The sequence below is a fragment of the Aythya fuligula genome, chromosome 24 (genome assembly GCF_009819795.1).
Source record: "Aythya fuligula isolate bAytFul2 chromosome 24, bAytFul2.pri, whole genome shotgun sequence".
Lineage (NCBI taxonomy): Eukaryota > Metazoa > Chordata > Aves > Anseriformes > Anatidae > Aythya > Aythya fuligula.
Genome location: NC_045582.1, coordinates 3,673,308 through 3,699,214, shown reverse-complemented (window position 1 = coordinate 3,699,214; position 25,907 = coordinate 3,673,308). Strand labels below are relative to the sequence as shown.

The 25,907-nt window shown below is 46.9% G+C and overlaps 1 protein-coding gene across 13 annotated transcripts in view; it reads left to right on the top strand.

Annotated features, from left to right (window-relative positions):
- TANC2 (tetratricopeptide repeat, ankyrin repeat and coiled-coil containing 2) overlaps window positions 1-25,907 on the top strand; it is a 280,077-nt gene that overhangs the window by 116,272 nt on the left and 137,898 nt on the right. For 5 of the 13 annotated variants that reach the window (XM_032202931.1, XM_032202933.1, XM_032202930.1 and 2 more), the window contains 2 exons: window positions 5,686-5,757; window positions 11,681-11,860. In XM_032202931.1, coding sequence (XP_032058822.1) covers window positions 5,686-5,757; window positions 11,681-11,860 — 252 coding nt within the window. Of the gene's footprint in view, window positions 1-2,504; window positions 2,511-5,685; window positions 5,758-11,680; window positions 11,861-25,907 lie in introns of those variants that run through there. The other 8 variants (XM_032202941.1, XM_032202940.1, XM_032202935.1 and 5 more) reach the window with 4 other exon arrangements.

Genomic DNA, 25,907 nt, shown 5'->3' with positions numbered 1-25,907 from the left:
CCCCAGGGCTCGGTGCTGGGGCCGGTCCTCTATAATATCTTCATCAATGATCTGGACGAGGGCATCGAGTGCACCCTCAGTAAGTTCGCAGATGACACCAAGTTAGGTGCGTGTGTCGATCTGCTTGAGGGTAGGAAGGCTCTGCAGGAGGATCTGGATAGGCTGCACCGATGGGCTGAGGTCAACTGCATGAAGTTCAACAAGGCCAAGTGCCGGGTCCTGCACCTGGGGCGCAATAACCCCAAGCAGAGCTACAGGCTGGGAGATGAGTGGTTGGAGAGCTGCCTGGTGGAGAAGGACCTGGGAGTGATGGTGGATAGTCGGCTGAATATGAGCCAGCAGTGTGCTCAGGTGGCCAAGAAGGCCAACAGCATCCTGGCTTGTATCAGAAGCAGTGTGACCAGCAGGGCTAGGGAGGTGATCGTCCCCCTGTACTCAGCTCTGGTGAGGCCGCACCTCAAGTACTGTGTTCAGTTTTGGGCCCCTCACTACAAGAAGGACATGAAGGTGCTTGAGCGGGTGCAGAGAAGGGCAACGAAGCTGGTGAGGGGCCTGGAGAACAAGTCCTACGAGGAGCGGCAGAGGGAGCTGGGCTTGTTCAGCCTGGAGAAGAGAAGGCTCAGGGGCAACCTTATCGCTCTCTATGGGTACCTCAAAGGAGGCTGTAGTGAGGTGGGGGTTGGTCTGTTCTCCCACGTGCCTGGTGACAGGACATGGGGGAATGGGCTTAAGTTGCGCCAGGGGAGATTTAGATTGGATGTTAGGAAGAACTTCTTCACTGAAAGGGTTGTGAGGCATTGGAACAGGCTGCCCAGGGAAGTGGTGGAGTCACCATCCCTGGAAGTCTTCAAAAGATGTTTAGATGTAGAGCTTAGGGATATGGTTTAGTGGGGACTGTTAGCGTTAGGTCAGAGGTTGGACTCGATGATCTTGAGGTCTCTTCCAACCTAGAAATTCTGTGATTCTGTGATTCCTTTCAAAAAAGCAGGAGCCTCCCAGCTGTTCTTCCAGGCTCGGTCACTCCCCGGCGATGCTGGCTGTAGCTGCAGGGAGTGCTCCCAGGTCTGCAGTTTGCGATGTTTTATTTTTTGCTAATCCTCTGAATGCCTGAGAGGAGGAGAATGAGGATCGAGTCTGGCTGAGGTGAACAGCTCTGCAGCAGTGGAAACCCGGCTGGGTGAGGGGGGAGGAAAAATCCAGATTTGCGGGAGTGGGAATGGGGCTGAGCTGACACAGCACCATGCTGAGGACAGGAGGGCAGGGGGTGTGTTTTGAACCAGCCCAGTTGTACAAAAGAAACAAATTGCAGCGAGCACGGGGTCATGCTTGGTCTGTTCCTCCGTCTTCAGGAGGAACATCTCCTCCTCTCTTCCCCAGCAGCTCTGGCAGGGGAGGTCATGCATCCCTCACTGTGATAGTGTTTTAAGTCCGATTTGGTCCTTTAATATTCTTTTTTCTTTACTTTCAAAACTCTTACATCTCTCTCAGGCATATACTAGAGTTTTAGGGTGTTGTATAGCTCTTTGAGATAAATTAGGGGAAGGGTATTCTAAAGTTAACTTGGAACGTCTGTTTGTGTTACTGAAAACGTGTTATTAGCACCATGAAGTATGAGCTGCCTTCGCTGCTCAGGAGCATTTAACTGAACCGAGAGTTAAGCTATTGTCTGAATCTTACTGCAAAGCACTATGGAAAAAGTGTATCCTGTGAATTCAAGACAATCTTACAAACCAGCTTCATGTCACCAAACATTCCTTGGTTTTACCATTGTGTTAAAAGCAAAATCACAGAATCGCAGAATCACCTAGGTTGGAAGAGACCTCCAAGGTTACCTAGTCCAACCTCTGACCTAACACTAACCAGTTCTCCACTAAACCATATCACTGAGCTCTACATCTAAACGTCTTTTCAAGACCTCCAGGGATGGTGACTCCACCACTTCCCTGGGCAGCCCATCCCAATGCCTAACAACCCTTTTGGTAAAGAAGTTCTTCCTAATATCCAACCTAAACCACAAACCACCCCTGGCGCAACTTTATCCCATTTCCCTCCCCAAAAAAGAAACACTCACACAACCCCTGAGAATTGGCAAGAGTTGTTTATTGCCAGGACATCTCGCAGGCAAGCCTGCGAGATGTCTGTGGTGTTTGGTGGCTCCAAGTTAATGTTTGCGATGGAGCCTGAGCAATGAGTAGGGGGCTTGCCGGGCACTCCTGCGATGCTGCTGGTGCCCTCGGATGGCAGAGCACAAAGACACGCTGCGGGAGTCCCAGGTCTGTTCTGGCCGGGGTGGATCCACTTCCATCTGTTCCTCCACGTCTGGTGGATCCAGCTCCATTGGCTCCATGGTGTTAGGCAGGAGGCTAAGCCAGACTTTGCTTGGGACTGCCCAAATGGGATGCCTTCCGCCCGGCATGTTCTCTGGCCAGGGTGCTGAACCAGGGGCTCGTCCAGTCCCACGGCTTGGTCCCATGCCAGTCTCAGCTTGATTTTCATGCACAGGTCCATTGGTGCCGTCTGGTTTCTGGCCATTACCGCGTCCCGCACTGTGCTCCGGACTACGTGCACCCCTCTGCTCCCCGCAGCTGTCTCTCTGGTGCTCTCGCCTTTGCCCCATGTCACTGTTGCTCCTGTGGTAAGGCCCAGGCCCCCTATTGCTGGACGTGTGAGGGGCCGGCCTGTTCCCCGCATTGCTGCGGTGCCAATGGTGTTGCCTGTATCTGTCGGTGGGCAGGGCGCCAGAGGTCCCTCGGGCACTGGTGTGTCTTGTGCCAACGGCGCTATTCCTCCACCCACGACACCTCTCCTGATCAGGTGCATTCCTTCTTGGTGCTTCTCCGGACCACATAGCTGTCCTCGCGCACCAAGAGGCCTGCTGCTCGCCTTGCTTTCCTGGTCTCCTTCCTGCAGCGCAAGCTGGCAGTTAGAGGGACGAGATGCTCAGCGAGTGGTGGCCAGCTGCCGAGGGGCCTCTTTTATAGGGCGCGCGGCAAAGGCAGGGCAGCGGTGGCCACTGTGACCTCAGCAAGCCTCTGTGATGGAGTGGCCCACGCGTGGCCAAAGGTGGCTGTGTTGGGACTGGCCTGGAAGATGTCCTCACGTGGACAAGAAGGAGGGTTGGGGGTGCTGAGGGCGCCTTTCCTGGGGCTGGCTCCCCCGGGCCATTTGGCTTGCCCTTGGCCACGGGGACTACCCTGCGCCTCCCATCCTGTGCCCTGGTTCCAGTAATACCAACATACTCAAGAATGTGTTGGAGGTTTAAGACTAGTAGATAAATAAAGTCATCTACTGGAGACTGCTACACGTGATCCAAATCTGTGTTCTGCTGTGTGTGGTTTGCTTTGGCAGATTATGGTTAATTCTTAAACCATTTCTCTTATTGTGTCACATCTTTCTGTCTTACCTAAAAAGAAAACGTGGTAGCTTCATTGCTTCTGCCTGATCAAGAAACCTGTCATGCACCTCTTGACAACTGGATGTTGTTTCATTTTTTCTTCCTCCGTAAAGCTAGGAAAGCTGCACAGTGCGTGTTTTGACGTCTTGTTTCAGAGGATTTCTAATGCAACTTCACCCAACCGTTGCCAGTTTTCCTGTCCACAGAGGACTCCCAGGTTGTCCTCGGGGTAGGATGGGGCCGTAGGGACCATCTCGGCCACTTGTCCCCACAGGGCGTGCAGCCTCCTGTTGGAAACATCTTGCAGAGGACGGTGCGAGCCGCTCCATGCCCCTGGGGACAGGTTTGTTGGGACCGACCATGGCTTTGTGGGCAAGGCACTCATTTAGCAGCACTTGTAATGACTGTAGGGATAAAGGTTTAATTTCCTTTGGTAACAATGGGGTGGCTTTTACTAAATACAAGGTTTTCTTTCTGATTTTACTGCTGCGACTTTGGTTTTGTAGCTGTAGTCTTTTGAAACTTCCAGTCCTTCCAATTGCCTTGCGCTGTGTGTTTGTGGTCGCGACTTGAACTCGTTTTTATTTCCTTCGTTAACGTCGAGGTTGTCCATGTGGGCATGCAGCTGGGGGGGCACAGAGATAATTCTGGTATCTGCGTGCTAGGCAGCGTTCCAAACCAGCACTGCGTCCTGCAACAGAAGCGCAGAGGCAGCAGCCTGTGCCCCTCCGTCACGCAGTGCTCGTCGGTGCCAGCCAGGCTGGAGGAAGGCTCCACGTAACGAACCCCAGGACGGCTCTAAGCTAACGAAGGCTCCTTGAATATGTCAAAATTGCAGTCATATTTCCAATATCACATCCTTCCTGCAGCCAGAGTAGCAAAGTGAGGGGGGGAAATGTCACGGGCTGTGTCCTCCTCGACACCTGGCAATTACCGTGGCTTGTTGGGGCACGAGCAATTGATGGAAAATGGGCACTTTTCGGTTGCTTTAACTTGCTATAGGCTGACCTTTCTGTGCAGCTGTCGTATGACCAGGGAAAAAGGCAAAGGTGAGAGCAAATTGCATTGCCAGCACCCATTCAGGATGCCTGAATGTGGCTTAGGTGGAACTGAGGGCCGGAAGGGTTTTGTGAAGGGAAAAGGACACAAGGAACCCCTCCTTAGCAGGGATGTGGTCCTGGTTTTAGGGGCACAGGAGGGGCTAGACGTAAATTTTGGGCCACCTGTTCAGTTCTGCAGGTGTGCTCCGGTACACAACTTACCTCTCAAGCGAGACCGATGTACTCACCTGCGATGGGAGTCAGTAAAGTTGAATTATCGGTGGGCACAGCAGCTGCCCCCTGTGTGCCTGGAGGCAGATTGGGGTGCAGCCCCTCCTAGTGTAACCCCAAAGCGTAAAGGCGGAAATCAGCTGTCGAGTTTTTAGGTAATACAGCTATTGAGCAATTCAGTTGTATCAAAACTAATTTCAGGCCTTGCAAAAGCTTCCCCTCCCCCTGCCATAAGCTTTAATAACCTCTGAAAAACATCCTGCATTGTGAAGGCTTGTTTTTGCTTGTTCACCATCTGCAGAGCTAGACTTCTTTCTGCCCGCACAGCCCCTGTGTACTCCAACATCTATATTGATGTGCGCATCTATTGTTTCTAATCTGGTCACTTGATCAATGAAGACCAGCATGTAATTAATTGTATAGTATTGTACACAATGTCCCTCTCTACATTTATCCAGATGGATTTGTTATTTGTTAACCGTAGCTGCTTAGAAGAGGATGTAATGAGCAGTGGTTTTGTTCCTCTCTGCCTTCCCAGTTTTTTTTTTTGCTGACAAATAGTTTTAATGGGAAACAATTTCAAAGAGCACTTTTTTTTTTTTTTTTTCTCTTTCTTTTTCCTGGGCCTGTCTCATCATACACTTAATAATTTTTTTTAATGTTTTGATACAATGGTCCAAAGTGAAGGAGTTAACTGAAGATGCCCAACCTGGTTCCTATTCCATTCAAATTTCTCTGGGGTCCGTAGGAGAATTTAAAAGCCTGCTTTTGTTCCTGAGGACCCTCTAGACTTCATTTGCAGCAATCAGGGGACAAACTTGAAGAAGCAGCGGAGCAGTCAGCAGCAGGGTGCCCCAGCTCTCCTTTGCACCTTCCCGTCCCAGCCCTACCCATCGCACTGCGAGCGTCAGCTCCCGTTGAGCTGCCCCCACGGCTCGGGGATGGGGCTCAAGGAAAAGTTGCGTCTGCCTGACCTGTCCACTATGATGTTCTACTTCTGCTGTTTTGGTTCTCATGCAGATGGAGGGAACGAGGAGCCACCAGACCGAAGACAGGCAAGTGTAGACTTCCGTCAGAGCCGATCTGGGCAAGGTAAACGCTAGTGTTGTTCTCCCTCGGTGACTCGTTTCTCGTTTGTTCGCCTTCTCTGTATTTGTTTTCTGTTTTTCGCAGACTGTGTAATCTCTTGGAGTTATTGTCACCATCGCTGTTATTTGTACAGCTATGACTATTTGGTAATATTCACAAAACTGATGATCTTGTTACAGTTTAAAGGAGTTTAGGATAATTTGTGGCCCAGCATAGGCGTGCCCGTGTTGCATCTGCATTTTGCAGACGGAGGGACCGAGCTTTGTGCAAGGGCTGTTGGCAGAGGTGTAGGGAGTCTTCAGCACGTACCAGCACAAATCTAAACACTGCTTGCTTCCCTCCCTGCTTGCAAAGGGGAGGGCCTGGCTGGTTCTCAATAACCAGTTTTTTCTCTCCCACAACCCCCTGGATGTGAGTAGAGATGGGAAGTGGGCAATCCTGCACGGGGGGGCTCAGCAGCTGCTTCATATGTCTTTTGCTTTGTTGTGTTGCACCCTACAAGAACAGGGCGAAGGGTCCTATGAAGAAAGCGGTAAAAATAGTCTTTACATTATGTAAATAATGATTCTACAGCCTCTTTTGTTGAGTATCCATTATTCACAATAGGCTTGGTGGTTAAAACCAGTGCTGTGGCTGTGTAACAGGGATTGCTGTCGCTGACAGCAGCGGCTCTTATCTCTGTGCTGGCTTACATTTCCTTTGAAGTAGCTTACTTATAAGTTTTAAGCATTTGCTCATTTGTGAGGGTTGTGAAAATGCAAGTTATCTTTATGCAGCTCGTGAGATCAATTAAAAAGCATTTCGTGGAAGCATGACTCTGGTGGGTGCTATGTGTGTTGGCTTATTTTCTGTTTCAGATTGCAGCAATAATTTTCCTTTCATTTAGGTTCAAGTCTGTTGTTGTCATGGTGTCCTAATGACTTATTATGGAGGCATTTTCTCCGGAGCATTGTTCTTTTCTGGCAGCATTCCAGTGTTGCCCAGGCAAAATTGCTGCAAGTGATTGAAGCCCGCGATCAGGATGAGGGGGATTGGAATTTACAGTTAAAGCCACGAAGCCCTGTGAAACATCAGCAGCTGAAACCACTTTGTTAGCACAGGACCTTTGTCTTATCATTTTACAATTCTGTATTTTAAAATAGAGGAATTATCCATCCCCTTGTTAGCTGTAGGCACTTGGTGACAGCTTGCATACAAGCAGCATTTGGTTCTCTCGCTTTGTTGGAGAACGCAGGACGAGTGGTAGTTCTCTCCCCAGCAGTTAGTTCAGCTCAAGTTGCTGTTGATGTTGCTTCTAAAGGCTGAGCCTTGCCCGCTTGCTTTTCTGTTGGTCTGTATGATGTTCTTTATTTGTTTGGGTTCTGTCTGTTGCCTTGTTTTTACAAGATACAGCAGCTTGGATGGAGCTGTTCGTTTCCAGGTTGCCTGCTGGATTTCGGCGCGCTTGTTCAGACACCGTGTTCTCCCAGGTTACACGTCTGCCCGTTCAGTCAACATCTTGGCTGCTGTGGAAAAGTACTGATATTGGGCAGAGGACAGGGGTGTTTTTTTTTTCCAAATTCCTGCTTGCCAAGGAACAACCGATCTATTTCTGTTTGCCTCCGAGTGCAGCGCTGTAAGCATGTAGGAGCATTCACAAGGAGCTCCCTCGTGAGCAGCTGGAGCAGTGGATGCAGGTCTGGAGCAGCAGGTGGCCTCTGGTCTGTGTGCGTGAGCTGCTTGGCTGCCTGCACAATGCATTTCTCATCATCGTGGGTTAAGGGGTTTTATTATGCCTAGATAAACAGCTGACCAAAATAAGGAGGTCATCTTCCTGCTGGTTAAACTTCCACATTGCCATCCGTGATGCCTAAGTCTTAGAGTTGTTTATGAAGCTCTGTTATCTTGGAATACTTCAAGAAATAATCTGTTAGTTCAATTAGTTCATATATAATTTATAGTAACATTTTATTTAAGTACAGCTAGTAGAGAAGCTGTCAAAGTTCTGGTTCAGCCGTGAATGTTCCCTTATCTCAGGGTTTGATAAAGCCCAGTACTCCTTCTGGCTGAAACAAATTTAAGTCTATTTCAGTGACCCTGTTTGCTTGTTGACTCTGGCCAGGGTGCGAGAGGAATTCGGATGGTGTGGAATGAAAATAATAAGTTCTGGATATGTTGCGAGTGTGCTGGTTTTCTTGTAAAGCGTTTGAGAATTTTAAGAGGGAAAATATTCCCGAAAACTTGGTCAAGTTTCTGTCATTACTTTCTTCTACATAAGTTATTGCCTGCAGTTGCCTTCAATTTTAGGTAAGTGACAATCCTTGGTCAAAGATAACTTTGAACTTAAAGTGTAGTAATAAAGTGTGCACTGCCTTTTAGGTCTTCCCCAAAGCCTTAGGTATAGATTGATTTTGTTGATGTCAATGCCAATTTCGGCGCTAATGCCATTTGCCTCTCCTGGCACTCAGGGGTGATTTGGAGCAGGCTTGCAGAGTCAGCAGAGGTGTTCAGCTCAGCGGCTCTGGAAAAAGCAAGGTCTTATGTCAAGTAAGCTGTGTATGGAGCCAGTAACTAAGTTGGCAGTACAACAGTGGAAGATACTTTTTTTTTAAAGGTATATTAACAGTATTATATCAAATTATGCCTTCCTCAAAAAAAAAAAAAAGGCCCAACTCCATAATTAAGCATAGTCACTGCAACTTTTGGACAATTACCAGAAAAAAAAACAAGGTGATGTTCATCAAAGTTCAGGTTTTGACGTCTGCTGAGCAGCTGCTGTCCCACACGCTGTGTGAGCGTGAGGCTTAGGCCTGCTCCTGAGAGCACGTGTGTCTGTCCTGCTGGCACAACGTGCTGCTTAGCATCCGATGGAAAGCGATCTGAGAAATGGTGACCTTCCACTTCTGAAGCTGTGGCTGTTGGGCCTTGCTGTGCTGGTCAAAGGTGTGAAAAATGCTGGTTACAGGTGGACGTTTGTGAGATGACTGCCTGCGTCTGCACCAAACACTGGTGCACTGCGTGGAGCCCAGGGCACGATTCCCTTCCTAAAGCAGAACCCAAACCTGTGTCATCTTGTCCTAAACTCCACTGAAATTCCGCTGAGGAGCACTTCTGGACAGCCTGCTCAGATGTAGGCACCTCCGTTGAGGGCACTAAAATGAGTTGAGAGAAAGGCAGTCTCAGCACACCAGAGCACTTCTTCCTGTGATTGAAGAGGAACGGTGCCGTGCCTGGAAGAGGTCCATAAGCACAGGCTCAATGCCTGGGAGAGAGTGGTGCTGGCGGCAGGTTTGTTGCAGTCACCCACAGCTGCTTCATAGAATCACTAAGGCTGGAAAAGACCTTCAGGATCATCTGGTCCAACCATCCCCCTACCACCACTGTCACCCACTAAACCATGTCCCTGAGCACCACGTCCAACCTCTCCTTGAACACCCCCAGGGACAGTGCCGCCACCACCTCCCTGGGCAACCCATCCCAATGCCTGACTGCTCTTTCTGAGAAGAAATGTCTCCTCATTTCCAACCTGAACCTCCCCTGGCACAACTTGAGGCCATTCCCTCTAGTTTCATCACTAGTTATCTGAGAAAAGAGGCTGACCCCCAGCTCCCCACACCTTTCAGGAGTTACAACAGAGGTCTCCCCTGAGTCTCCTCTTTTCCAGACTAAACACCCACAGTTCCCTCAGCTGCTCCTCACAGGACTTGTGTCCCAAGCCTTTCACCAGCTTCGTAGCCCTTCTCTGGACACTTCCAGGGCCTCGATGTCCTTCTTGTAGTGAGGGGCCCAAAGCTGACCACAGAACTTGAGGTGCGGCCTCACCAGAGCAGAGCACAGGGGGACAATCACCTGCTGGTGATCACCTCCCTTCACTCAGGCAGCTCAGGTAGGATGAGCATTAAGTGCAGTGGGAAGGTGGCCAGGCAGTCATTTGAGCTTTCTCTGACTACAGCCAAATATTTGATATTAAAATCTGTGTTAAAAAAAAAAACCACACACAAGATAATGTCAGCAGCATCATCTTTTAATACAAAATTAAAGATAAGAACAAACAATGATCCATTCTTCCCTTAAAGGGATGTACTCTGTTAGGGCGTTTGTGTGCACACTTAATTAAAGCAGCATGAAATGAATAGAAAAACATCAGTGTCTTGTTCGGTTTGTGGCAATAATGACAATCTCTAATGAATAAAACATAACAAACTATCATACTTCAGTGTACCGAAGTTAAAAAAGAAAAAAAAAAAAGAAAAAGATCTCCTCCATAAAGAGTAGGCCTTGAATGTTCAGTAAACTGTGGCAAATGCTCAGAAAGGGAGTAAAGTCGGAGTTTTGAACTGTCAGAACTAGCGTGTGGGTAACGTGTTTGTGTTTTTTGATTTCTTGTCATGAGTGGTACAAAAATGCTGAGAGAGGTTCTTGAAAGTTGGCATCAGCCGTGGATGGACTGTAACCACAGCGGTGCCACCTCGCAGTGTGCTGCAGGAGCTTGTCCAAGGCTTTAAGGCTTCTTTCCACATGGTCTTTCCTTCTGCTCATATATTGTGGTGTTCACGTTGTGCTTTGGCTGTTGAATGAAGTTAGTCTGTTGTCTCCTCTGCAATACCCCGTATTTGAAGGCATTCACCCTTTTGTCTTCCCCCCGCTTTCACCTGCCTGCCCGCTCCCTAGGAGCTGTGCTTCATCTTCTAACCGTGCTCTTCAAGCCCCTGAGAACCACACGAGTGTCCAGTGGAAATCACATAATAATTGTCTTTCTGGAGGGAAAGCATCGTCAGGCACTAAAAGCTAAAACCCAGCTCTTAAAGGTGTGGCATGAGCATAATCTCGTTACGGTGTGTGTAATGAAATATTAAGGGCCTTAAGAGGCTTCTGCAGCTGAATTCTGAGCCGCCTCTATTAGGTTAACGGCCTGGCTGGCTGCGGGCAGGGAACCGGCTGCAGGCGATGGAGGTTTCCACAGGAGGAGCAGGCCCCGACTGCCTGCTGCTGTGCAACACCTGCGCTTCGGTTGTTGCTAATGTGCGTTGCAATAATGAGCAATATGTGCATTTATTGTCAAAGACGTTGTATCTCCACCTGTTGTTGTGTTACTTGGCTGTCTTCCATGGGGTCTGCAGGAACGCGGCCTCCATCCCGGCTTTAAAGGGCTTGGGGTCTGCGTGGTCGTTGTGGGATAGCTGCAGGGGGCTGCCTCGGGAGGCTTTGTTCAGTCCTTGCTCTTTCTGCCAAAGGTCCTCCAGAACAGGCCTTTACTCCATCTACCCCAGCATCTTTTACATCCCTTGCTTTCAAGCTACTTTTGCCTTCCCTGACTGTTCCCCAAGATTGTGTCTGCCCGCTCTCAGATCTCCTAGTCCCGCCAGCCCGGCGTTTCCCCAGCACAACGTGCTGACCTCAACGGCCGCACTGCCCAGCACGTGGAAGGCCAGCGTGTTTGTGGGCTTGGAAGAAGTATGAAAGCTGTCTTAATCTGCAGGCCATATATAAATAAGGAATGTTAGCGAAATGTAAAGAGAAAATTTAATTCGACCCGAAGGATTTTTATTAGAAATCCACAATCTAAGCTCACAAAAAAAAAAAAATAGAGTGAAAGATTTATTGGTTTCTCTGAATTAAATTCAAAACCGGTGACTCTAGGACTCTTAAAGACAAGTGAGAAAAATCAAAATAAATATTTCATGGCTATGCTGTTCATAATCTGAAGAGCTATGCTGAGATGCTGTTACAGAAACATAATTTCTTCAAGGGAAGCACCAAGATCGTGCCAGGCAAGCACAAAAAAGCAGCCGCCACTGCTATCTGCAGGGCTGAGAGAGACGTGCAGCGAAACGGTGCTCGCTCCGGCTGGGCTCGCCCTGAACCAGACAGTCCTCTGTCTGGGAATGATGAAAGCAGAAGCCTGCCTCTTCTAACCAGCTCTGTTTTCTCTTTATGTTCCTCTCAGGCACCTCCACAGAGAACGACTGTGCTTTTGAACCAGACTACGCTATTCCGCCACTCCCAGTGACCGAAGGTATGCAGCACATTCGGATTATGGAGGGCATGTCCCGCTCCCTTCCATCCTCCCCCTTACTCACACATCAGTCTATCAGTGTTCGGCTCCAACCTGTGAAGAAGTTAACTGGTAAGGACTTTAAATAAAGTTCAGTAGGGCTTTTAAGGTCCTTTGGTGCAAAAATCGCTAAGAAAACTTTGAACAAGCTTCTGTATGAAAGTCATCATTTGTTAATTATGGCTTCTACTTTGGTCAAAACCAGTAGTGTTTGCACAATCAGAGTGTTTAAAAGAACAGATTGGATTTCCCTCTGCTGGAGAAGTCTCTCTGTTCTGAAAATGATCATTCTTTTTAACAAATATTCTCTGCTTTTCTGAGAACTGTCAAGTTTTTGGGAAATTTTATTTCCGTTTTGTATTACGGTCTGTGCACAATGGAAACATTACAGTAATTTTGAACTTTGCTGAAATTTTGAATGCTGAGAGAATTCATCAGAAAAACGATAAACTTGTGCAACAAATGATCTTTTTTTCACAGTTTGTTTATATTTTTAAACTGTTTTGTTTATGTAATCTCCCGGGATTTGGATTTGAACACCTAAGGATTTTGAAGTAGTTGGATTTTTGAAAGCAGTTGGCATCTAATAGCCGTGTAAAAGCCTGACATCATATTCATACTGGTAGCAGTTTTGAGAAACTTGCTTCTTGCCTAAAATCTGACATACCTCCATGCCCATTTTTAAAAATGACCAGTCAGGGTGCTACATTTATATTGAGAGAAATCTCCAAACCCAATTTTTAGCTGCTATAATTTGACCTCTGCTTACAAAAGGCAAATCCAGTATGCTTAGTACCTTTGTTTTCCCTGCCCACTGGTGAAAGGAGAAATTGAAAAGGACTCAGAAGCGTGAGTTAAGTCCTGTGGTTTGGTTGAGGATGGTCTGTGTACCCGTGATGATGCGATGCTTCTGTGAAAGACAGGGTGAATAACTCCTTCCACCTGTGTTAAGTTGAACAGAATTTCTGTCCGTAATCGAAATCGCTCCTGTCGCTCTCGAGTCATCTCTGTGTCCTGATGGATGGGTAGAGTCTGATCTGCCATCCAGACTCTCTTGCTAGCAAGTCATTCCCCCTTTATAACATTTTAATCAATAGCAGTATTATCTCTGACAGGTAAATGCACCAAGAGAGAAATTCCTTGGCCGTAGGTGCTGGTAAGAGGGTAGGGCACTGATGTGGGTCAATGCCTGCTCTGGGCTGAGTGCGTAGTCAGTGGAAGGAGCATAAAATCTATAGAGTTGTCTGCTTCCACTCTACATTCAGATAACCCAGCTCCCTAAGCTTGTAGTCAATGAAGCTTTTAATTTTCATAAGTAATTAGGTTTATTAATGTGTAACATTGCCAGCTTATTTGACATGACACGGAAGCAAGCAGTTTGCAAGTACATATGTAGCTTTATGCACGTACACTCACATCTTCCTTTAGGTTTTGAGTTACTTGCAGCAATTTTCTCTTTTGTGGTGTTTTAAAATTAACCAGTTCCATAAACCTAGTGTCTTTATCTCATTCAGTGCCTTTCTGTCACCCTCATTTGACTCCAGTCCGTTCTGTGTCATCCCATTGTACCTCTGAGCACCGTTACATTTATACAACTGCCCCAACAGTTCCTTGCTGTCCTGTGGGATATGGCAGAGAGTTTGAGCTGTACCCTGTTGAGGAGGGAAGCTTGCTTGCCCCCCGGAGCTCCCTTCCAGCCTGCTGACGAGCCACCTTGGCGTGGAGCTGCCGGCCCCTGGCTTGGCAGCAGGCATCGGCCTCCCCCCGCTTTTCCGCGTGGCACCAGCCCAGCCAAGCAGATTAAGCTCCATATATTTATAATTATCTTTTTTTCCACGTGGAAACAGATCAGACTCCATCTCCCGGCTCAGAAAGCTTTTGTTGGGTTTGGCAGGGCTGCCGCTCGGAGAGTTTTACTGGCTCCTCAGAACAGCAGATACTGGAATTGCGGCAGTAGCTTTTGCAGGCAGTACTTCAAAGAAAAGGAGGGGGGACCACACGAACTTTCAGGGGGTCAGGCAGTGTCCCTGCTGCCATTCTGCTTGAAATTTGCGTTCTAGCACCGGCAAGGTTATTTTGTAGAACTACAACGTAGGCATTCAGCTGGTGAGAAGGCCTAGTCCCTGCCAGTCCTCTTTGGAAACTGTATGCATTGAACGTGTCTTCTGAACGTGTGTACACACCGGCATGACACCAAGACAATGCTGATAATTCTTATTACTTAAAAGTTAATGAAGAAAAGTATTGCCTTTTCTTTTTGTTCGGAGGTCCATTTTGGGGTCGCGCACAGGAATCTATTGGAAATTGATTGGGAAGATGATTTTCTTGGGCTTTTGCACTTTTCCTTTTCCATCTGTTTTAAATATCCTGTTCCAGCTAGACCCAGTCCAATACAGCATGAAAACACATGCTGATGTTTTGCACGTACATGTCTTGATGACTTCAGTGGAGCTCCTGAAGTACTTAGAATTCAAAGTGAGTTTCAGTGCGTTGGTGGATTAGCATGATTTTAAAAATTATTAGTTTAATTTACTGTTGATATTGTAAAAGGGAGATGTTTATTTTACATCCTTGTGCAGTCATTATAGGAATTTGTTTGCTTTCATTAAGGTAAAATGTAAAGGAACTGGGAAAGTAGCATTGTTTCACTGGTTGTTATTCAGGGCATTTATCACATTTCTTCACCTATTTCGTATTGTCTGTGCCTCATGTTTACTATTAATCTGAGAGTTTTGAAAAGCAAAAAAATCCATCAGCCACAGAAAGAGATGGTTGTTGAATATTTGACCATTTACTATATCAGTAAATTGTTTTTTAAATTTTATTTTATTTTACTGGTGGACATCAATTGGCAGTTTGTAAAGACCCTCCTCAGTTTTGTTCATTATTTTACATATAATGCTGTTTCCTTAAAAATACCTTAGAGTTAGTACTAGATTTGTGAAGACAAGTTCACAGCCTTGCACTATTTTTGATGCATTTCTCCCCATTTCTGTCCTTAATATTCCAGGAGACTTGCAAGTGCTCTTGTAGCACACTCAAAATCTGGTAGAATTGATCTAAATAAATAAATAAAAATGGGTTGAAGAATCCTCATGTGACTATAGGAGCTTACAGATGAAAGTAAATGGCCATTAGCCTGACAGTGAATGCACAGAGACATTTCCCCAAGTCTTGCTGGCTGGGATTCTGTTTGTTCTTTTACTTTGTCTCGTTCTTATTTCCAGTTGTTAATACTGCACAATAACAGCAGTGATTCCTTTTGGAAAAAGGATGAGGGTTATTCAGGGAAACCGGAGTATTACAAAGAGAGCCTTTTGTCCATCTGACAGTTGCCACATGGATTTTTCAAAGCGACCTTCAGAGCATAGAAAATTGTTGAGAAATTATCCAATTGTAGGGGCTTTTTCATGCTCTTTGCTTCTTACATACATTTGTGTGTGACTAACCCATTCATGTAATAATTTCCATATCTGTGGAGCGGTCGGATAGCGGAATGATACTATTCATTAGATAAAACACTTTGTTGTCTTTATTTTTTTTTTCCCTAAAGATTTAATACCTAAGACCATTTGCAACAAGACTGTACCAAATTCCTGCTTTATGCTTTCCGGAGCTCTTCAGAAATGAAGATTTCAATATGAAGCACTTCTCTGGCTGTTCACTAGATGATGTGCTCATGTTTGAGGGCTGAAGTATCGTGGGTGGCTCAGGAACCGCACGCGTATGTTGTAGTACAGATAGGGTATATGCTGAGATATGCCCCGTGATGCCCTTGAAAAGGGGCCGCAGTTCATTTAGGTTTCAATTTAACCCTTTAAAAAGGAAAGGATGCCTGTATAGTGCAGAGAAATGGGCTCAGTAGAAACTGCAATGCTCTTTATTGATTTTAATGTCATCTTTTAAAGTTCTTAGCTGATTTGTACACAGGTTGTCTTTGCTTTCCCAGAACAGTTAAAATTTCCATGTTTTTTTTTTAAAAAGCATCATGTGGTGTGTTAGTTTTCTTTCCAGAGGAACTGAGGCTCCTTGCTGACATTTTGATATCTCTGTTTTCTGTATACAGAGACTTGGCTGGATTCGGGGGTTGATAAATATTCAGTACGGTTGCAATTTTCTCTCTGCTGAATGGTACGGTGATTAAGAAAAACTAAGGTCATTGTTGCTCCAAAGGGTGAAGTAATAGTGAGCATAAGTAATCAGCTCTCTCCCTCTCCTGCATGTACAACCTATTGTTCAGCAATGGCTGAGCACGTATTTCAGATCGGTGTGTTGAACCTCAGTTGCTGTATTTAATATATTTTTTATAACAGAAGGGGTTTATTAGCAAGCGTAACATGAAAAATACATTATAACAAACAAAACAAACCCAGACCTGCCAACCCAGGATAAGGATGTGGAAGACACCATTTGGATTTTTCTGGAGGGAAATTAGCACTTGAAAGTTACTGTGCTTGCTGCACAAAGAGAGGTCCCATTTCCGAAACCGTCGGGTGAAATATTCTACCCCACACCAGCGGCGTGTTATCGACGGCTGAATGGAAATAACGCGACTGCATCGTGCACCTCCATTCAGGAAGGCATCGCTTTTCAGGAGGGTGCTTATGGAGATGAATGTATCTGAGTGCTTTCCTGAATCGAAGCCAAAAATAGTAACCGGGCGGTGTACGAGGTTAAAATTGATGCTGGGCTGCAAGATTCAGCTGCTGATGCTTTATTCCCTCAGCGTGAACCCCCCGCATGCAAAGTGTTTGCACGAAGTCCTGTGCCACACCTGACTCCTCCCCGGGAAAGGTTTCTAATTTACAGGCTGTAAATTTACACGCACAGGGATGATTTTATTCATCGCTGTACGAGGCTATTTTTAATTTTCTCATTGAATAACAGATTGGGAGCTTCAGAATTCTTTCAGAAAGTGCGTGTGCGAGTCCCCATGCACAGGGGGAGGAGGGGAGAGTGTTGTTAAGAAATTTAGGAATCAAATCCTGTTTTTTCTAGAAGTCGCTTAGGTATTTACGTGTAGGTCTGGATTCTCGGAGGCCTCATTCCTCCCGTGTGCAGCGTGATGCTTCAGTGTCTTTGAAGACATGGGCCCGAGGAATCAGCTGCGTTGCAAAGCCTCCTGCTTTGAAAGCATTCTCCCTCGTGTTTTGGGAACGGAGGAACTTCCCCTAAGAATGCTCTTCACAGAAAGAAATAGGAGCATTCCTAGTTGTATTTAGGCAATTAATAACCTCCTCTTCCCCAAGAAAAACACAACACCCTTCAACTGGATCCTTAAAAGAAGCTGGGAGAGGAGCTGCAGCAGGAGGGAAACTCGCTTAGCCCTGGCGTGGCAATGAACCCACCAGTGCTGGTCCCGATCCAGCCAGGCTGTGGGGACCCCTGGGACACCGTCATCCCCTCGCTGCTCGTGCTGGGGGATGGCAGAGCCAGGACTTCACCCTTCTCCCATGTCCTCCTTCCCCTCCACTGGGAGCAGATGGAGGAACACTGCGTCTTCCTGCGTCTTCAGCAAGTGGTCGAATGGTCTTGGTGCTCACTGCCAGTGTGGGACGAAACAAGCTGAGATTTCTACTTGAAATCTCTACTTGTTCCTTGTTGGATGGTGGCAAAACCAGATTAATAATCCCAGCCCTCTGGGACTGTGTATTCTCTCAAAACGAAGATGCTATCGCAGCTGGGTAGGGATGTGAGAGGTGTCAGAACAGCTGGCTGAGGTGTGGGTGCTGGGGAAGAGCTGTTTGGGCCCAGATGAATTTGTTCAGATAAAACAGGGTAAGAAGTGGACAGGATTTCTGAAAGTCTGGATTTTCTTTGCTAAGCAGAGACTTTAGGACTACATGTGGGGTCAGCTTTAGGTGAAACAGTTGCACCTCTCATGATGCCGGTACCTTGTCTGTCTGAGTGCATGCATCGAGTGGAAGGCATCTGACCATAGTGTAAACCAGTGTGATTTTCCCCTCAGAGCTGCAGAATGGAACAGAAACCTCGGTTGTCTGATACCTTGCTGGGACAGCCGTGTGTCCGGGTTGCCTTTCACTGCCCTGCTTTATCCGAAGATGCTTTAGGGCCCTGCCAGCCTTGGCGGCACAGCAGCGGCTGCGCTGCGGCTTGCTCTGGGGATGTGTTGCTGGCTCCAGGAGGAGTGGCTGCCTCCTGCTCGGTGCCGCTCGGGCTCTCAGCCACCTGATGGTGCTGCAGTTTGGTTCAGCTCCGGGAGCCGCTTACCTGCGCGGAGCTGTGCGCTCGCCACAGGTCTCGTCACCACCCTGCTTGGACACAGGCGCTACTTGGGGTCAGCGCTAGCTCCCTGCCGTTTTCCTCCTCGTTCCAAGCAGACCGTTTGCAAACGCTGAAAGTCGTCTCGTGCTGCTGGGGTTTGGTACCAGGCTCCCAATGCAAGCACGCCCTGGGTGGAGGCAGCCGTGCCCGCGCTGATTTGCACCGCCCGCTTCCATCCGGAGGGTGAAGGCGGGATGCAGACGGGGAGAAGGGGATGCTGCAGCTTTAAAGCATCCAAGGGCTTACAGCCTTTTCGTATAAATTGTTCCCAGAATCCATGTCACAACTCCTTATATGGTGCTGCTTTTTTTCTCCGAGTTGCCATGACAACAGCAGCACTGCACCATTCATCAGCTCTGGTCCTGGGCTGCATCGCCAGCCCTTCGGCTTACTCCAAAATGTTCAGGGGAGCATTGGGGAATCATTGACTCCGCTGTTCTGCGCCATTGTTTACCTATCCTTTCAGCAATTTGCTCTAAAAAAAAAGAGCAAATTAGATTGCGCCGGAGAAAGAAACTGTGTAAAAATACTTCATTTCCCCCCGAGGGAGGCGTACAGTCTACATTTGCTGCAGCCTTCTGGAAGGAGAGGCTCTTTAACGCCGAGAGGCTTAACGAGGAGAGAAGCCGTGCGTCTGGAAGCCTTCCCCAAATCATCCCGCAGCCTGCTCCCCGGGGACACAGACGATGCCGAAGTGATGTTTGGCAGGGGCAGCAGGCACCGCAGGGAGAGCGGCGCTGTGCTTTTGGGAGCCGAGCTTGACATCAGCAGCGGGAGGTGGCACCTGTAACATCATCCTGACGTTGGGAGCAGCAATATGGAGCTGGCGCTAGGGAGAGGTGGGCACCAGAGCAGGATCCGGCCTGGGCTGCTGCTCTCGCGGCATCGCTACCTGTGAATTTGCAGGCTTTCGCCGGCTTCCTGCTGCAAGGCTGCATGCTCTCAGGTGGCGGGGAGTGAAAACAAAGCCTTGTGAGTATCTGGACAATTTGTCTTGCATGGACTTTGATTTAAATCGCGTTAGGCTTTTCTTGGCCTCTTTTAACTCTGCAGAAAATCAATGTAGAATGAGGGACTTGAATGCTTGTAGCTTACGAGGAAGCCATTAGGAGGTTTGTAGTGTAAGTAAAGATTATGCTGCTTTGGGTATTTTTCTTTCAGGTGTTGTTGCAATACTTTTACATAATCCCGAGTTTGTCTGCTGCTTGCAGAGATGTGCAGAATCGCATGCCCAAAATGTAAAATCAATGTGCAATGCAAAAAAATCCCACTTTTCCAGTAGTGCTGAAATAGAACAGATCTACCAAGGAGTGAGTTGAAAAATAGCCACAGATACCAAGAATGATTTTCTTTTTGATCTTAGAACAATAGGATGGAGATAAGATTTTTCTTCGATATTGCAGAGTGACCACAAATGAGATTTGAGTGGGTTATAGATCCCTTATGTGCTGGGAGGCAAAGATTTGCTTCCCGCTAAAAGAGTAAGTTTTAATTTGTGCTACTAGGAAAAATACCCAATATATAAATAATTGTTTTCAAGGCGTAGTTTGAGGAAAGCTGCTCGGGCGCCTGGTGTTCATGCTGCACTTGTTTTCGAGAGGTGTTGTGGTTAAAATTGTTGGTGTCAGTGTAGACTTTTCATCGTTTCTAGGTATTTTTATATCATACTGCTGGCAATATGTTCACATTTTCTTCTCTTGCTTTCTTTAACTGTCATTTTGTCAGCATGACATTGATCTAAAATTCATGTTTTTCGTGTAGGAGGGGAGGTGGGATTGGAGGCCCACTCCTGCTTGCATTTCTGAACCACACAGTGCCGACAAGGACTGAATTATCTGTAAAGTGTGCCATTAGATTCTGTTTTTTTCAGGATGTGTAATGTGTTTTTTTTCTGGCCATCACTCACTTTCCATTTAATTTTCCCTGATGCATAGCAGTCCGTGGCTATCTGGAGGTTTAACGCAACGAGCAAACTTACATAATGTCAGGAAGGAAAATTGAATCATCCCTTATAAAAAATGAAGTAGCACACCCACAGGCAACGTTTCTTTGTGATTTTGGTGCCTGCGTTTTCAGTCCTCTCTTGTACTCCGGTGTCAAACCTTCCTGCCTCCAGGAGCGAAACCTGCTGGAGAAGGAGGATCCTCTTTCATCTCCAGCAGTGTATGCCGAATATTTGTTTCCTGTTGTGGCAGTTCTTACTATGCTTTTTTTTTTTTTTTTTTTTCGGATGCTTCATCCCTTGTTTTTGGGCTTGTGGTTTGACAGGCGTACAGTTGTACAGTTAAATGGAAACCAGTTGGGCTTGCACAGCTAAAATGGGCACATTTTTGTGCATCCTACCTGCGTGCCTCTACAGTTAGTAAACAAACACAGTTCTTTAGATGAAATTCGTGCGTTTCCCACTTGTTTTTTTAGGTCTCCAAAACCGTTCCTAACATTTACATAGATAAGTACTGTGTCCATCTGCAGCTCTTGGAATTAAACCCATTGGTGTGTTGATGGCTTTTCTGTTGTTGGAGATCTGTCAAACTCGTGACATTTCTGCATTAATTTCCTGGTGGTCTGGATGTGGCTTTTATTTTATTTTCAGTGGAGGGAAGGAAAAATTGCCTTAACATATGCATTGGCTGCTGAAAGTCACAAACCAGTTTTAGCACAGATTTTCCAGAATGCTGTTCACAAGGCAAGAACCCTGTTCTGACTTCTTTTGACACACGACTGCCTTCCACATTAAGAGAAATCATAATGGAGTTGGGCACAAAATCCCACATGCTTTTTTTGATGTTTCCCCTGAGATTGCCTGCCTGCTGGGCCTGCAGAGCCTTTACAGTGTGCTCCTTCCCAGGATGTTTTGTGCAGAGGTAAACATGTCATCACAACACTGTGGCTGGGAAAAGGCACTAGTAACTTTTCATTTCAGGTCTGTTATACGTGTTTACACCTTTAGGTTCTCCCTTTGTTTGTGTTTAGTGCAGGTAACATTAAAAACAAAACAAACAAAAGAAACCCTACAAACCAAACCAGAAGAAAGGCAGAATAGCCCGAAGCCTCCGTGCCTTTTCGAAAGCTCTGAGCCAGAAGCCTGTCCTTATTTCACACTGGTGCTACACAAAATGGAGCATCTGTCACGATTACACTTCTGCTGCGTGAGAATTTTTACACATAGCTAGAAAGTTTCTGTAACCAGAGGAGGTGGTGTAGGAAGCCTTAACATGGGGTTGAACCAGGCCATCGTTTTCCCCTTTGCATCTTTCCTCCTTCTGCTCATAGAAAATTCCCCCAAAGCTGTTCTGTGGGCAGAGGGGCCTTCGCAGCACAGCTTGTGGAGCAATCCCCACCTCCAGCTGGGCTGGGGGGTTCTTACCCATTCCTACATCTATAACGATGAGTGAACCTGTGTTGTGAACTCTTCTTCCTCTGTCCTGCCCGGTTGTGTTGTGTTGGGTTATTTGTCCAAAGACCAACCTTTGCTTTTGCAGAAGTCATCTGTACCTGCTTGCCTGCGGTCAGGACAGACTTAGGGCAGGCTCGGCATGGCTTGCAGCATTACAGCTAAGCCATGCACGTGGCTCTGCTCTGTGGTGGTGTCCCACAGTGCCCAGCCGTGTGCCGGGTTTTCATCACGGATCCCCAACCCGTGCCCACGATGGACAAAGTTAAGGATTGAGGTTAATCCATGGCCCTGGACTGCTGCTTTGGCACTTGCTCTGCAGTGACCTCCCTTGGCTGGCTGCTGCTGGCGTGTAATCCCACTCCCCATACGGGATTTATTTAATTGCATGCATGCTATTTGGGGTTGTAGCAAGGATGCCTTTGGCCCAATATTCAAGCCGTATTCCTATATATATGCATACCTGCTGTTGACATAAACCTTCACCAATGGTTCTTGCACCTCAAAATCTGCACTAGCATGATCCATCCCTCTCCTGTGCACTCAGCTAAGGAATAATGCACTGGTTGTTACCAGGATACAGCTCATGATGATTTTTCCCCAGTAGATAATGTGTGCACGCGTTTCTAAACCAGCTTCTTTCTTCTTTCAGCATCAGCTTTTTGAATCGTTTAAAAAGGAGGCCTTTAAATATCTAGCTGGTGGTTGGACTGCAGGCACAGCTGCGTGGCCTAACGTTTTGTGTTGACGTGTGCTCCATGTGGAGATGGGCTTTTTTGGCAGCAAAGATGACACATTCTACAGCTAAATGAAATGGGAAGACAAATTATCTCGAGCTATTTTCACACGATACTTTGACAAAAGGGGATTGGGGTGGGGAATCCTAATTTCCAACATTTACTTGGTTGTGTACCTTTATTAAACAAGGTATTTAGAGTCCTGAAACATGCCGCGTTGTAACTGGCTGCTGCTTATCACAGCCTGATAATGTTCATCTCAGAAACTCCTTCATCACATCCCTTGGGATCCACGGGGCCGGTCCCTGTCTGTCCCTATATGGAGTCGGTAGGGGCTGACGAGGTTGCCCGGGTGTCCCTTTCCTGGGGACTTGGTCCCACCCAGCTGTTAGAAATGGGGAGCAGCTCAGCTGAAGATGACAGTAGATGTCTGGCTTCACAAGGGATTTAGCAAGGGTCACCGTTGGCTTGGTGCAAGGACTTGGTGTCTAACCACACCTGCAGATGTATGGAGCCTGATGCCAGGCGTTACTTCATGCCTTGATAGTCAGTACTTCAGGGCTTGTGAAACATCATCATTTCTTTATCCCCTCCTCAGAACCTTGTTTCTGAATCAGTTGGGTTGTTCGTGTCGGCCATGCCTCTGAATGGCTGGAATGCCAATATTTCCTTTAGTTTGGCTTGGGAGAAGGGAGTTCTGCGGCCCAGGACCTGTTGGCACAGCTCTGGAGCAGAGACAGCTTCTTGCCGCCCACTGCACACGCAGGCAGGTTGCATAAGGGGGTGAGAATAGCTCCACATTGTCTTCTCGGGAAGGAACTGCTGCTACGCTTTATCTTGTACCATATTTGTTAAAAGTTTATATTTGGACAGGTATAAATACATTGTTGTGCTCTGTGATTGCCAAATACCCAGCTCAGCTGTGAAGTCACCATCTCAGCATTGCACACGGGTTTGTTTATACACACGAGGCTAAATTCCTGCTTTCATGTTTGCATCAAAGCGGTGCTTAATACATGGCAGTGTAAGCATTATTTCAGCGACTGCGCTGTGTTTCAGTACATGATAACCAGGCCTTCAGGACTCAGCTTCACATCAGGTTTGTTCTAACGCTGCGGTGTCCTTTGTTTTGCGTAGTCCAACCCCACAGAATTTAAAGCAGAGGAAATACATTGGTCAGCTTTGGTAAATGTGGGCTGGCAGACAGGGAGGAAACACAACATTATTCCCTCCCAGTGCTTTACAATTTCCCCCCTGAAGAAAGCAGACCCATAAGTACCTTTGTTTTCAGCAGTGCGTGTTTGAGTATCCTGCTAGTTCATGCAGAGGGGAAGATCTGGGCTGTTGCTTGCTCTTCTTCATTCGTCTCCTTTTGACTGCTCTGTTCCTTATTCACAGCATTTCTGTGATTTCTCTCCATAAATGCAATGTAGACGAGTTTTCTCTACAAGATTCCTGTCTCCTTTATATATTTAAGAAGCAAGATTTGCTCTTTCTGTTCCACGGTGGCCTCTTTCAGTTCAACAGCTGATTAGACAAGTTGGGTATGTTCATTGTTTTTTGCTATTAGGGTCTCTGTTTTGCTGTTCAATGAGTATATGACTGCAGAGAATGATTGCTGAATGAATCTGAACTGCAACTTTTGTTTGCTTTTTGACAGTGGTTTACATTTTTGTTTCAATACATGAAGAAAAAACAGCACTAGGCAGTTTGCTTTCTGCAGTTCTTCCTGGGCATGCTTTGAAATTTCTAGAAAGTAGAAAAGGGCCGATAGTTTTGATGGGTAAATAAGCTTGTCCAGCCCTTAATTCATACTGCTGTTGCTCTTATGTAATCTAAAGGAGCTATATCAAGAAGACAGTAAAATCAGCCTCTTGCCAAGCTGAGCTTTTAATATAACCACGTATTTCTGAACAAAGCAGCTACTTTAAAAAACAAAGCAAAACAAAACAAAAAACTAATTATTTATGATGCAAAGAAAATCCAGCTTCAATGAAAATAAACATCTGTCTCCCTCCAAAACCAACCCCCCAAACCCACCTGTAAATGAATTATGATAGGCACTGTCAATCTGTATGTTTAATTGTTAAATTAGTATTGGCAATGCTTTTGCTGTTGATGATGGTAATTACAGCAGGCTAGGGAAGCCTTCATGCTGCGATACCTAACCTGAAGTTTTTCAAGCAATGAATGCAGAAAGCACGAGGGAATTGCTGCAGCTAAGTGCCAGGACATTGCACCAGCTGACATTAATACGGAGAAAGCCAGCACTAATAGCGGTAAGGGACACGGTAAGGAGCAAAGCAAGGGTTTGATGGTGTCTCAGCAGAGGTTTTAGAGGTTTTGCATTGGATTTCTGTCTCTTGTCCTCTTTTCTGGTCCTGTGCATTTCAAATCTGCTTAGAAGGTCTGCAAGAGGACTCTCAAGGCAGCTCGTTGGCTTTCTTACCTCATTGAGATACATCAGGCTCCTCAAATAGGCAGAGGGCAGAGGAGCAGTGGGGAGGTGGGGACTGGCTGGAAGCTGCAGGCATTGCCCAGGGGCAACACGAAAGGTGGGTAGGGAGAAAGGGTAGCTGTTAAAGCCAGCTTTAATTCCGAGGGGGAGAAAGGATAAAGGTAAAAATGGGGAGATAAGAGAATGGAAAATTTGGAGAAGATGGGAGGCAGGGAAGAGTTGGAATAAGGCAGTACTTCTGAGGCAGGTTACGAAATAAGTGCTTGCTCTGGGAGTTGCCTTTGAGGAAAATGGCATGCTAAAGAGCTTGCAGAGGAGCAAGTCTATCTTTGATCCTTCCATTGTAACATCCTATTTTAAAATTTCAGTGGCAGGGGGGAGGTTGCTCAGCAAAGGGAGGAGGAGCAGCAGCTCTTCAGCCCTCAGCGCTGCGCCAAGCACAGCTCTGGCGTCGCAGCCAGATTTTGGTTTCCCTGCTCTCAAAATCTTTTTGGTCTGATGGGCTTGATCCTTATCCGAGGCACACGGGTGGCACATCTGGGTGCATTGCGCAGGAGCAGCCAGCCGGCACGTGTGCTCGACGGATGGAGCAGTTGTGTAACACCGGTGGTCGTGGTCCTGCCTGGGCAGCAATCAGAGCAGCTCTGGGGGATTTGACCACTTGCAGGTTATAGAAGGTTGAAACGTGGAATTTCTTCAAGATTTTCTCTGGAAAGATCAGGCCGAGCTTAGGAGAATGACTTTTTTCCAGTTATACTTCAGGTCTTTTTACCCTCTCCATCACAGAAGTAAATCTGCATGAGAAAATTGTTTCCTTTATTAAGGAAAGAATCAGACAGAATGACGGGGTCATAGGGGTTGGAAGGGACCTCCAGAGATCATCGGGTCCAACCCCCCTGCCAAAGCAGGTTCCCTAGAGCCCAGGTAGGCGTCCAGACGGGCCTTGAATATCTCCAGAGAAGGAAACTCCACAACCTCCCTGGGCAGCCTGTCCCAGTGCTCCGTCACCCTCACCATGACGAAGTTCTTTTGCACGTTGGTGTGGAACTTCCTGTGCTCCATTTTGTGGCCATTGCCCCTTGTCCTGTCTCCACAAATGACTGAAAAGAGGTTGGCCAAATCCCTCTGTCTCCCACACCTCAGGTATTTATACACATTGATGAGATCCCCTCTCAGTCTTCTTTTCTCCAGGCTGAACAGACCCAGGTCTCTCAGCCTTTCCTCATAGGGGAGATGCTCCAGGCC